The sequence below is a fragment of the Gracilinanus agilis genome, chromosome 2 (genome assembly GCF_016433145.1).
Source record: "Gracilinanus agilis isolate LMUSP501 chromosome 2, AgileGrace, whole genome shotgun sequence".
Classification (NCBI taxonomy): Eukaryota; Metazoa; Chordata; class Mammalia; order Didelphimorphia; family Didelphidae; genus Gracilinanus; species Gracilinanus agilis.
This window is the reverse complement of record NC_058131.1, coordinates 500,107,567-500,122,057: the sequence shown is the minus strand read 5'-3', so window position 1 is coordinate 500,122,057 and position 14,491 is coordinate 500,107,567. Positions and strand designations below refer to the sequence as shown.

General features: G+C 35.1%; 1 protein-coding gene across 1 annotated transcript in view; it reads left to right on the top strand.

Annotated features, from left to right (window-relative positions):
• The window catches only part of KCNK10 (potassium two pore domain channel subfamily K member 10), a 190,885-nt gene that overhangs the window by 163,177 nt on the left and 13,217 nt on the right, over nt 1–14,491 (top strand). Inside the window, exon 5 of the mRNA XM_044662122.1 lies at nt 2,092–2,278. Within this exon, the coding sequence (XP_044518057.1) occupies nt 2,092–2,278 (187 nt within the window). The remainder of the gene's footprint in view (nt 1–2,091; nt 2,279–14,491) is intronic.

Below are 14,491 nucleotides of genomic sequence, written 5' to 3'. Positions count from 1 at the left end.
AACTCTCTAACTTTATTATATTTTTCAACTTTGAATAACAAGTTGATTTATTTTTCTACTTTGTTTTTTTAAAGTATGTTTTCTTATTTCTTTTGACTTTTCTTATAACAAAGCAGGAAAAATAAAAACATCCATGTTTGACAGAGTATATAATGTTTTGTGCTGGTAATCCTCTGTCTTTCTGCCTTGAGAGTAACTCTTATATCCACTGAGTGGTTGGGTCATCCTGATAGTTTGTATTAGAGTGGTACTTGACTCTTGAGACAAGGCTGCCTTGTCTAATTTAATTAGCAATAACACTCATGTACCATTTTTTCTTTTATTTTCTTTTTATTATCATGTGAAATATATTCCCATATTGATCATTCTTTATTTATTTTATTTTAATTTTATTTTTTTAAACCCTTAACTTCTGTGTATTGGCTCCTAAGTGGAAGAGTGGTAAGGGTGGGCAATGGGAGTCAAGTGACTTGCCCAGGGTCACACAGCTGGGAAGTGTCTGAGGCCAGATTTTAATCTAGGACCTCTTGTCTCTAGGCCTGACTCTCAATCCACTGAGCTACCCAACTGCCCCTATTGATCATTCTTATAAGAGCATACTCATACAAAACCAAACCCCTCAAATAAAACCATAAATACACTGATCTGATGCTTTAATCCACATCCATCAGACTTCAACAGTTCTTTCTCTGAAAGTGGATAGCATTCCCATAATGCCTTTTAGGATTGTCCCAGATCATTGCATTGCTGAGCATTGCCAAGTCTTCACAGTTGCTCATTGTACAGTATTGCTGTTACTATGTACAATGTTCTCCTGGTTCTGCTTATTTCATTCTGTATCAGTTCATGAAGATCTTTCCAGCTTTTTCTGAAATCATCTCACTTATCATTTCTTCTAGTACAATAGTATTCTATCACCAACAGGTACCACAATTTGTTCAGCCATTCCCCAACTGATAGACATTCCCTCAGTTTCCAATTCTTTTCCACCACAAAAAGAGCTGCTATAAATATTTTTATACCAGTAGGTCCTTTCCCCTTTTTTATTATCTCTTTGGGATTCAGATACAATAGTGGTATTACAGGATCAGAGGGTATGCATAGTTATATAGCCCTGTGGGCATAGTTTCACACTACTTGTACACCATTTTAATGAATTCTCTTTCAATAAAATTAATGTTAAAATGACAAACTTCAATGATAGCATGAGAAAATATATAAATACTCGATTGATTAGTGCCTGAAGCTAAAGTAGATGATGTGCCTCCTTTTTCCCCTCAACATTAATGGCACTTAACCTCACCTGGTTTCTCAAATGTTACCAAAGGAGATCTAGCAAGAAAGAATGGATGGATCAGTATAAATCCATTACAAGTTGGTCACCTTTTTGCATGAGGCCTTTCCTGATTTCGTTAGTGATTTATCTACTTCTTAAAGTACATGTTGTCATCCCAGTAGAATGCAAACTTCTTAAGGGCAAGTAGTTTTATTTTGTCTTTGTATCTCTAGTCCCTAACATAAGTTCCTGGCACACAGAACGTGCTTAGTAAATGCTTTTTTGTATACTATAAGTGATAGATTGATACCATATTTTTACATAAAGAATACAGGAACACATGGCACATAAATATATATTCTTCTTGGAATCCTACTAGTTGAAGAAAAATATTAGGGAAATGTTTAATTTAGATTAGAGGGACTCTGGGAAGGAGAAGATGTATTCACTCTCATCAGATGTTTGAAAAGTTGTTGTGTCAATCGATTAGATTTACTCTACATGGTCTTTGATTGGTGGTGGAACTGTCCACCAGGAGAATGGATTTCTTTGTGAGTTCTCCATCACCAGAAACAGTCAAGGTGTGGCTGAATGAATATTAGTCAGAGATGTAGAGAGTATTAATATTTTGATAAGAATTGTATTTGATGGATTCTAATGTCTCTTTCAACTCTTGAATTATCTGATTGTAGGAAATCTATTTGAAGGAAGCAGTTGTGAAATGGCTCAGGGTACTGACAAGACATGATCTGTCTGATGTTTAAATCACAGATGATGAAACTGATTTATCCTCTTCTCTTCTTTCCTTTTTATAGAAAAAGCAAGTGAGTCAGACCAAGATCCGGGTGATCTCAACTATACTATTCATCTTGGCAGGCTGTATTGTATTTGTAACAATTCCTGCGGTCATTTTTAAGTATATTGAGGGATGGACGGCCTTGGAATCCATATACTTTGTGGTTGTCACATTGACCACTGTTGGCTTTGGTGATTATGTGGCAGGTAAGAAGTCTGGAATTTAAATGGGCTTGCCTCTGTGTGTATGTGTGTGCACATGCATTCATGTGCATGCATATGTATTAAAGGGAAGGATTAGAAAACTCTGTTAATGAAGTTTTTGTAAGGTGTTTGCTGAAATATCTTTCTAGAAAGTGACAATGAGAATGACTCAGAATATCAGTGATTCTTTGTGGCTAGTGATAACAGTGGCATAATCTGATTTAAAATCCATAGTCTTGGATGATGCAAACAGTATCAAGTCTCTACAGTAGAAGAGAAGAAAGCTTTGTACATCTATAAATCTTATTTCTCTTATAATCATATGAATTATGCATGAGTGAATTGAATTTTCTTCCAAATCCTAAATTCTCAACTCTATTAGTGTACTGTATATCAATATCACTAATGAATATTGATTAAAAATTTTAAATACAATTCCAGTTAAAAGCTTGTTGCAATTTACTCAGAAAAATGTTCACTATGATTCAATTGGATTCAAGGATACAAGGATAATCTAACATCTGGGAAACAATTCTTGGAATTAATGAATCACATTAATGAATCATATTAAATCAAAAGCATCCAAAAATACCTGATAATTTCAGTAAATGCAGGAAAACTATTGACAAAAGACAGCATTCATTTATACTCTAAAATCCTTATAAAGCATAGGCAGAAGGGCTACTTTTTAATATGATAAAAGGTATACATTAAAAACTAAAAGATACTATTATTTGCAACAGAGGAACCTTAAAAGTTTTCTCAATAAAAACAGTTAGTAAAGATGCCTCCTCTCTCCCCTGTTATTTAATATAGTTCTAGAAACACTAGAGATAGCAATAGGACAAGAAAAAGAAATGATAGGCAAAAAACAAAACAAAATGGAGCCAAAATAATGTCTATTTGGTGATGAGATAATGGTTTACTTAGAAAACTCAAGAGAATCAGCAAAAAAATTAATTTTAATAGTTTCAGGAAAATAGCAGAATATAAAGCAAACCTATGAAGTTAATAGAATATATATGAACCAATAACAAAACAAGGATGAAATATTAGAAAGAGAAAATCCCATTCAGTATATATATACAGTGATCCCTCACCTATTGTGGGAGTTACATTCCAGAGATCCCTGGGATAGATGAAAATCCAGGAAGTAACAAGAGAGCAAACAGACTGATGCTACAGTCTCTGAGCCAATCAGTGCTCAGGATAAAGACCATAGCATTGTGGTTGGTTGCCTTTCATCAGCCAATAGTGTGCTATGTACAATCTCATGTAGGCAAACTTACACAAGCGGTAGTGGCATACTTCATTTCCATTGTGTACAGTACAGTGTTCATCCACAAAATCCTGAGATATAGCAAAAATATGATAGAGAATTAGATTTATATTTTTTAAAAATCCGCAATTCATTGATGCTGCAATAAATGAACCACAATATATCGAGGAACAACTGTAATATGAATAAGATATCATCAAGTCAACTGTTAGTACTTCTTGAATCAATTAGCAGTGGCCTTCATTTTCTATGTCAGGAACTAACACAATACACTAAGTACATTTTCTGAGATGGATTGCAATGGATCATTTGACCTCTGGACTGATTTAGCTGCACCTTAATGTTCCCAACCGTCTGACCCAGCTTATAGACTTCTGAGACTACTTTGAATTGAGGGTCATAGCAAGAATTACAATTGGATATGTATTTGTGGTGAGTAGGACAGTAATAACCCTCATAATCAAAATACCACTAAGATATCTTATTAAAAGAGATTTTTTAAAAAGATTACCATCTACTTCCAGGTTAAGATGGCCCTAGAGTAGAAGCAAGACTCTTCCTCTCTTCTCCACCAACCAATATAAAGTGCCTCAAAAGGACAAAACCAAAATCAAGTTAATGAAGGGGCTCCACTGTAGGGTACAGCACTGAAGGTAGGCTAAGTTTGGCAATTTCCATGCTAAAAGGGGGCCAAATTACTCCCACCAAAGGGTGAGCTCACCACCCCTCCCCCACTCCACCTATGGCACCATAGTCGGAGCAAGTTCTGAGCAATCTCTAGATTCTGGAAGGGGTGGGGATGGCTGAGGACACCACAGACTTATCCCTAAGAGTAGTGAGACTTGGGTTCCTAGGAGGCTGAGGAACATGGAGCTTGGGCACAGAGATAGCACAGGGCTACACATAGCAGACATGGCCTTGGAGAATTGAAAAATGGCCTCAGGGAAAAATCCTTTCTGGAGCTCAATACAAAGGTTGCCCACCTTCCTCACTCAGACTCCTGACCAGGAAGGAACAAAACAATGGCCAACAACATCTAAGAACTACAATCCACAGCCACCAAAAAACCCAAGAAGAAAATCTTAACCCTTGATAATTTTTATGCAGAAAAACTCCAGACTACAGAGGAGACAGCAGAAGACAACAAACATGTAAACACATCCAAATCTTCCAAAAATAATGGAAATTGGTCACAAGCTCTTGAGGAGCTCAGATTTGAGATTATGAGAAAGATAGAAGACACTTGGCAAGAAAAGTGGGAAATAGTTCAAAAAGAAAATAACAGTTTAAAATTTTCCCACATGGAAAAAGAAAACCAGAAATCAAATGAAATGATAAGCAAATTGAAGACCAGAAATGACCTGCTGGAAGCTATGAAAAGCGGAACAGACCAAACCAATAAGGAAAATCAAAAAATCATAGCTGAAAACCAGTCTTTAAAGACTAGAATCAGGCAAGTAGAAGCTAATGTTCTCACAAAACAGCAAGAATTAATAAAGCAAAGTCAAAAGAATGACAAAATAGAAGGAAGCCTGACATATCTCACTGAGAAAATTACTGATCTGTAGAACAAATCTAGAAGAGACAATTTAAGAATCATTGGCCTACCAGAAAACTTGGAAATATACAGAAATCTTGACATCATATCACAAGAAATTATCCAAGAAAACTGTCTTAATGTTCTTCAACAAGAGGACAAAATAGACATTGACAGAATCCAATGATCACTTTCTACACTCTCAAAAGACAACCCCCAGAAGTGTAATAGCCAAATTCAGGAGCTTCCATGCTAAGGAGAAAATATTACAAGAAGCCAGAAAGAGATAATTATCAGGGAGCACCAATCAGGATTACATAAGATCTGGCAGCCTCCACACTAAAGGACGGCATGGCTTGGAATATGATATTCAGAAAGGCAAGGGAATTGGGGCTACAACCAAGGATCACCTACCCATCAAAATTGACTACATACTTCCAGGGGAAATTAAGGGCATTCAACAAAATAGAATATTTCCAAATATTTGCAAAGAAAATACCAGAACTAAATGGAAATTTTGATATCCAAATTTAAAAAATCAAGATAAGCATGAAAAGGTAAATAAGAAATAGAGGGGAAAATTTTTATTTATTTTATTTTTTTCTTTAAGGGCTTCGATAAGGTCAAATTGTTTATATTCCTATATGGAAAAATGTTATTTGTAACTCTCAAAAACTATATTCACTATTATAGTATTGAAAGAATTATTCACAGGTAGAGCTTGGGGTACTAAGTTGTTTAAGATGATATGCAAAGGGGCAGCTGGGTAGCTCAGTGGATTGAGAGTCAGGCCTAAAGACGGGAAGTCCTAGGTTCAAATCTGGCCTCAGACACTTCCCAGCTGTGTGACCCTGGGCAAGTCACTTGACCCCCATTGCCCACCCTTACCATTCCACCTAGGAGCCAATACACAGAAGTTAAAGGTTTAAAAAAAAGATGATATGCAAAAAAAGAAAAAAGGGAGGGTAGAAGATGGCACCAAGAGAAACTTGAAGGAATAAGAAAAATAGGATAACCTATACCACACAAAGATTAACATAGGAGGGGGAGGGGAAGAATACTAGTATAAGAAGGAAAGGAAGAGAGTGCTAATAGATAATACTCAAACCTTACTCTCAGTGGAATCAGTTCTGAGAGGGAAGAACATCTAGATCCATTGGGGTATTGAATTCTATCTTATCCTGCAGGGAAGTTGAGAAGAGAAAAAAAGAAGAGAGAAAAACCAAGCCGAGGAGTAGGGCAGGGAGTACAAAAAGGGAGGGAAAGAGAGAGTAGAGGGAATTTAATAGACCATAAAAAAAATAAGAGGGGAATAAAAAGGGAGGGAGTGGAAAGGGAAGTAAAATAAGGGTGGGGATTAGGGGGACTGATTAAAAGCAAACCTCTGGCATAGAAGGAAATAGTGAAAGAAGAAAGGGCAGGACTAGGAGAGGAAATCAAAATGTTAGGGAATACACAGGTGGTAACCATAACTCTGAATGTGAATGTGATAAACTCACCCATAAAATAGAAGCAAATAGCAGAGTGGATTAGAAACCAAAATCCTACCATATGTTGTCTACAAGAAACATACATGAGGCAGGTAGACACACAAGGTAAAGGTAAAAGGTTGAAGCAAAATCTATTGGGCATCAACTGAGAAAAAGAAGGTAGGAGTCACAATCATATCTGACAAAGCCAAAGTAAAAATAGAACTGATTAAAAGAGATAGGGAAATTAATTAGAGAGGGCAGAGGTCAATGAATTGGGTGTTCAAATTAAAAAACTAGAAAATGAATAAATTTAAAAACCCCAGATAGGGAGCAGCTGGGTAGCTCAGTGGATTGAGAACCAGGCCTAGAGATAGAAGATCTTAGGTTAAAATATGGCCTCAGACACTTCCAAACTGTGTGACCCTGGGCAAGTCACTTAACTCCCATTGTCTAGCACTTACCACTCTTCTGCCTTGGAACCAATACTCAGTATTGATTCCAAGACGGAAGGTAAGGGTTTTAAAAAGAAAAAAATCCCCAGATAAAAACTAAATTAGAAATCCTAAAAATTAAAGGAGAAATTAATAAAATCAAAAGTGAAAGAACTATTGAATTGATAAATAAGACTAGAAGCTGGTGCTTTGAAAAAACAAATAAAATAGGCAAAGTACTGCTTAATCTAATAAAAAAGAGAAAAGAAGAAAACCAGAGTAACAGTATCAAATATGAAAAGGAAGACCTTACATCTAGTGAAGAGGAAATCAAGGCAATCATTAAAAATTATTTTTCTCAATTATATGGCAATAAGTACAGCAATCTAGATGATACAGATGAATATTTACAAAAATGTAAATTGCCTAGATTAACAGAAGAAGAAATAGAATGCTTAAATAATCCCATATCAGAAAAAGAATTTGAACAAGCCATCAGAGAACTCCCTAAGAAAAAATCCCCAGGGCCAGATGGATTCACAAGTAAATTCTATCAAATATTTAAAGAACAACTAATCCCAATACTACACAAACTATTTGATAAAATAAGTAAAGAAAGAGTTCTACCAAATTCCTTTTATGACATAAATATGTTACTATTCCAAAGCCAGACTGATCAAAAACAGAGAAAGAAAACTACAGACCAATCTCCTTAATGAAGATAGATGCAAAAATCTTAAATAGAATACTAGCAAAAAGATTCCAGCAAGTGATCTCGAGGATTATTCATTATGAATAATCAGGTGGGATTTATACCAGGAATGCAAAGATGGTTCAATATTAGGAAAACCAACAAAAATTGCATGATTATCTCAATAGATGCAGAAAAAGCCTTTGACAAAGTACTACACTTATTCCTATTGAAAACACTAGAAATTATAGGAATAGAAGGACCTTTCCTAAAAATAATACACAGTATATATTTAAAGTGTGATAATTAGATTAAATCTATTCTGCCCATTTAGATTTAATTACCAAAGGTGAAAACATCTCTGTTTTGGGGTGGTCTGTAACCCACGAGTGCTAGAGTAACAAATCAGAAATTACTGACTGCCTCCTGGGCAGTCTGAAGAGACTTTTGTGATAGGACATGCAAACTAGGAGGAAGGCACAGGAAGTGATGCATAAGTGACCCCTTTAAAAAGAGAGAGTTGAGTGAGTCAGGAGTTCTTCTGGTTCAAGGAGGAGTGCTGGCTGGGACCTTGACACCTTAGTAAAACTGTTCTTAAATCTTCCTTTGGAATTCCATGTGGTGAGTGTAAAGACTGAATCTTCCTGAACTTCTCTTAAGGAACTTCCCTTTTAATAGAGACTTTGTGACTGAAGCTTTTGCTTCATTCACCTCTGGAGCCCCCCGGCCCTCTGGGACTCTGGTCCTCTGAGTTTCTGGCCTTGGGTTAATTAGATCTAACTGGATTAACTAGGGAAACAGAGCAAATTACCTACTGTGTTAGATTCTCATTTCCTTATTTCTTCTTCCTCTTCTCAATTGTAAATAAATTTCCATAAAAGTCAATTTTGACTTGAGGTTATTCCTTAATTAGGGATTTTTCCCCTGGTGACCAATATTTTTATATTTACCCAATCAAAACCCCTTTAATCCATTAAAAAAGCCATCAGCAAGCGTCATCTGCAATGGGAATAAATTAGAAGCCTTCCCAATAAGATCAGGAGTGAAACAAGGATGCCCATTATCACTTCTATTATTTAACATGGTACTAGAAACACTAACAGTAGCAATTAGAGAAGAAAAAATAAATTGAAGGTATTAAAACAGATAATGAGAAGACCAAACTATCACTCTTTGAAGATGATATGATGGTCTACTTAAGGAATCCTAGAGAATCAACTAAGAAGCTAGTGGAAATAATCAACAACTTTAGCAAATGTGAAGGATGCAAAATAAACTCACACAAATCATCAGCATTTCTATATATTTCCAACACATCTCAGCAGCAAGAGTTAGAAAGTCTCAAGACAATTCTGAGGGATTTATGGAAAAGAACGCTACCCACATTCAGAGGAACTACAGGAGTGGAAATAAAGAAGAAAAACAACTGCTTGAACACATGGGTTGAGGCGGACATGATTGGGGATATAGACTCAAAACGACCACACCAATGCAACTATCAACAATTTGGAAATAGGTCTTGATTGATGACACATGTTAAAACCAGTGGAAATGAGTGTTGACTGGGGGCTGGGGGTGGGGAGGAGATTGGGGCGTGAAGAAGAAAGTAATAATATGAATCATGTAACCATGGATAACTTTTCTAAAAAATAAAAATTATTAAATTAATGTAACAAGCAAACAAATTTAAATTTAAAAAAGAAAAAAAAAGAGTTAGAAAGAGAAATTACATTTAAAATCACCCTAGACAATATAAAATACTTAGGAACATATCTACCAAAATAAATATGGGAATTATATGAATACAACTACAAAACACTTACCACACAATTAAAACTAGATCTAAACAATTGGAAAAACATTGATTGCTTATGGGTAGGACGAAACATAATAAAAATGACAATCTTAGCCAAATTAATTTACTTATTTAGTGTCAAACCTATCAAACTACCAAGAAGCTTTTTTACTGAATTAGAAAAAAACTATAACAAAGTTCATTTGGAAGAATAAAAAATCATGACTATCAAGGGAATTAATGAAAAAAAAAGTGAAGGAGGGAGGCCTAGCAGTACCAGAACTTAAACTGTACTCTAAAGCAGTGGTCATCAAAAAAATATCGTACTGGTTAAGAGACAGAAGGGTGGATCAGTGGAATAGACTTGGAATAAATGACCTCAGCAAGACAGTGTATGATAAACCCATACAGCCAAGATTTTGGGACAAAACCCCACTATTTGACAAAAACTGCTGGGAAAATTGGAAAACAGTATGGTAGAGATTAGGTTTAGATCACTATCTCACACTCTACACCAACATAAACTCAGAATGGGTGAATGACTTGAATATAAAGAAGGAAACCTTAAGTAAATCAGGTGAACAAAAACTAGTATACCTGTCAGATCTTTTGGGAAAGGAAAGATTTCAATACCAAGCAAGAGTTAGAAAAAAATTACAAAATATAAAATAAATAATTTTGATTACGTTAAATTAAAAAGGTTTTGTATAAACATAACCAATGCAACCAAAAATTAGAAGGGAAGCAACAAATTGGGAAAAAATCTTTATAACAAAAACCTCTGACAAAAGTCTAATTACTCAAATATATAAGGAGTTAAATCAATTGTACAAAAAAACCAAGCCATTTCCTAATTGATAAATGGGCAAGGGACATGAATAGTCAATTTTCAGATAAAGAAATCCAAACTATCAATAAGCACATGAAAAAGTGTTCTAAATGTCTTATAATTAGAGAAATGCACATCAAAACAACTCTGAGGTTCCACTTCACACATTGCAGATGGTTAAAATGACAGCAAAGGAAAGTAATAAATATTGGAGAGGATGTTACAAAATTGGGATATTAATGCATTTGTGAGGGGGGTGAAGGGAGGGAGGTAGAAGGAAGGATGGATGGGAGAAAGGAGAGAGGAAGGTAGAGGAAGGGAAAGGAAGGTAGTGATCCCTAGCCCCAGCAGGGAGAAATTGACCAGAGCCCTTCTGGGCTAAAATAAAAGATCAGAGAGCAAACTTAGGGTTTAGAATAGCTAGGTTTTTATTCAAATTAGAAAAGGGAAAGGGCTAGATATGGGAAAGGGGTCTCAGGGTAGAGAGAGTCCAGGATCAGAGAGTCAGCCAGCCTCCTGGCCTTAGCACAGAGCAAAAAGGTGCCAAACTTTCTCTTTTATATTTTCTCCAACACCTTCCACAAAAGAAGTAGGAGGCGTTGGGGGAAGTTGTAGCAGGGATCCCTGGGAGATGTAGTCTCCCAAGGCTTACAATAATTCCAAACTGCACACATTGCTGGTGGGGTTGTGAATAGATCCAACCATTCTGGATGGCAATTTGGAACTATGCCCAAAGGGCTTTAAAAGACTATCTGCCTTTTGATCCAGCCATACCACTGCTGGGTTTATACCACAAAGAGATAATAAGGAAAAAAAGTTGTACCAAAATATTTATAGCTGCTCTCTTTATGGTGGCAAAAAATTGGAAAAAGAAAGGATGACCTTCAATTGGGGAATGGCTGAACAAATTGTGGCATATGCTGGTGATGGAATACTATTGTGCTTAAAGAAATAATGAACTGGAGGAATTCCATGTGAACTGGAACAACCTCTAGGTATTGATGCAGAGTGAAATGAGCAGAACCAGGAGAACACTGAACATAGAGACAGATATCCTGTGGCACAATTGAATGTAATGGACTTCTCTACTAGCAGAATGCAATGATCCAGGACAATTTTGAGGGTCTTATGAGAAAGAACGTTATCCACATCCAGAAAATGAACTGTGGGAATAGAAACACAGAAGAAAAACAACTGCTTGATCACATGGGTTGATGGGGATATGATTGGGGATGTAGACTATAAACAATCACCTTAATGCAAATATTAATAATATGGGAATAGTTCTTGATCAATGACACATGTAAAACCCAGTGGAATTGCACATTGGCTATAGGAAGGGAGGGAAAGAACACGAATCATGTAACCATGGAAAATTTTTCTTAATCAATAAAATAAAATTTAAACTAAAAAAATTAAAAATTAAACAAAAATATTACCATCAAGTTTATCTGCCTCAGGACTTGGAGTTTGATAATAAAGTAGGATTTAACCCCTTTTCTGAATCTACCCTAAGTGTCATTAGAAGTTAACAGGGGGAGGATTTGGCCATTCTACCTCTTTCCTTTTTGTTTCAATTTCATTCACAAGTGGTCATTCCAATAGTTAACTAATACTATTAGTTAGTTAACTAATTTCACACTAGATAATGAATTTTCTCATCATTAAAATAACTATCATTTAAACATTTATTTTTAGTTGCTCAAATGTTATCTATCATTGTCCTTATTGGTCATTGTCTAAATATTAGGCAGAAAATTTAATGGCTGCATTCATATCCTATTTAGTCATACTTACGAATATACATTATTTATGTATTCATTAACTTATGTGTATATTACATATATAGTTTTGTCTCCTTTATTGGAATGTAAGCTCCTTGAAGGCAGAAACTATTTTTTTAATTTTTCTTTGTGTCCTAGAGTTTAGTATAGTGGCTGACACATCAGAGGTGCTTAATAATTACTTGTTGACTTCTTGTGAATAACCCCAGGAATGAATTGACCAAGACAATTCAATAATTGGTGATCTGTTCTATTGAAAGCTATCTAGAAAAAAGTTATAGGAAGGCTGCTATAGGAGAGACAATAAAAAGCAGCACTGTAGCCTGCTTTCTAATTGTCTGACCAAGAGGACACACCAAGGAATTCTATTTTGTAGTTACTCCCACTGGGTTGCTTGGAGCTTCAGGCCACTCTACATAAATAAAACAGTCTTTCCCCTTAATTGCCTAGGTCTATCACTAATAAATAGAAAGGTGAGATGATCAACACTAATACATGTTTTAAAAATATTTTATTTGTCTTTATTTACATGTAAATATTTACTTTCACTTTAAAAAATGTTTTGAGTTCCAAATTTTCTACTTCCTTCCCCACCTTCACTCCCTTTCTCCCTCTCACCCCTCCCTAAGATGGTAAGCAATCTAACATAGATTTTACATGTAAAACACTCTTAATGTCCAAACTGTCATCTGGTCCCTTGTCCATTCTTTCCTTTTGTGCATTCAGACAAAGTCCATTTGAAAGGTTTCATTTAATAGACCAGTCTGTCAATAGACAGTGGGGGTGGGGGTGACTGGGTCAAAATATGCATCAGAAAGAAGAAAAAAAGCTTGTGAATGCCTCAGTCTGATTTTAAAACTACAAATATAGGTATGGTTTCATAACTATAAATATTTGCATCGATGGAAAATTTCAATATCTCTTAAAAAGGTAAAATGCAACCCTTTCACTATCTTTTGATTTTATAATGGCTCTACAAATGTATTTAAGTATTAGAAAGCATAACTTACAGATAAAGACTATCTCTAGAGGATAGTTTGGACTAGAATTTTCTGGAAAAACAACAACTTGCAGCCAGTCTATATAGTAGCATGATTGCATCATTAGTTAGACTAATATTTATAACTGGAACAATTCTAGAATGATTGTTCTATTGAAAATATAGACGCATTCTGGGAGTGACTTTTTGTCTTAAAATATTTTGTGGGTCACTGACAAAATATAAATTAATTATTCTGTCAGTTAATAGTCAACAAGTATTTATTAAGCATTTACTATGTAATGCTGAAGATACAAAGAAAGGTAAACATACTATTGGGCCTTCAACCATATGATTTTAAAAAATCATTTGTATAGTGGTAGTGTGCAAAAATTTCTCCTTTCAATCACTGTCCTTAAATACATCTGCCTTAACTATTTTCCTCCCTGTATAAATACAGCTGCATAAATATTGTCCAGCACATATATCTATGCCTATAGCAACATGTTATAGTGGAAAACCCACTAGAATCAGAAAAACTGGGTCTAAGTAATCTCTCTGATCATAGGCAAATCACTTAAATTTCCTTCACCTCAGTTTCCTGTTATTTAAAAGAAAGAGGCTTCTGAGGACCTCCTAGTCCTAGATCTCTGAATCCTTAACCAAGATGACCTATATTTAAATATGCTCAGTTTTCACTATGACTACAAGGGCACATTTTAAAAATGTAAAAAAAAAAAAAAAATCCCTATTCCCTGTCAGCTAAAGTTCATGATCTTTAAGAAGGCGATAAACATTCACTGAATGTTTACTGTGTATAGGTGGTTGACAGAAATGTTGTGACCTATGCTTTAGTGACCTTTTAAGATGATTATTTCTTTTTCTTTTTAAACCCTACCCAAAGATTGCAGGGCAAGGGCTAGGAATATGGTGTTAAGTGACTTGTTCAGTCACATAGTTGGAAGTGTCTGAGATCATATTTGAACCCAGGTCCTCCCAATTCCAGGCCGGAATTCTAACCACTGAGCCATCTAACTGCTCTTAGGATGATTATTTCAAAGAAAAGGGTTTTTTTTTTTTGACTCTTCAAAGTTTCCCTAAAATAGTCTCTGATCTGGTTTCTTGAGCCAGGCTTAAGCCACAAAACACTGATTATAGTGATATATATATACTTATAATAGTAAGATTTTATATATTACTATAATCTGTGTCCTGATTATATATATATATATACATATATATATATATATATATAAAACGTATATAGTTAACATAAGAACACATATATCTTTATATCTATCCATCTATCTTTTATCTTTCTCTCTTTCTTCATCTCTCTTTTCTTTCTCTCTTTGTTTCTTTCTCTCTTTCTATTTCTTCCTTCCTTCCTTCCTTCCTTCCTTCCTTCCTTCCTTCCTT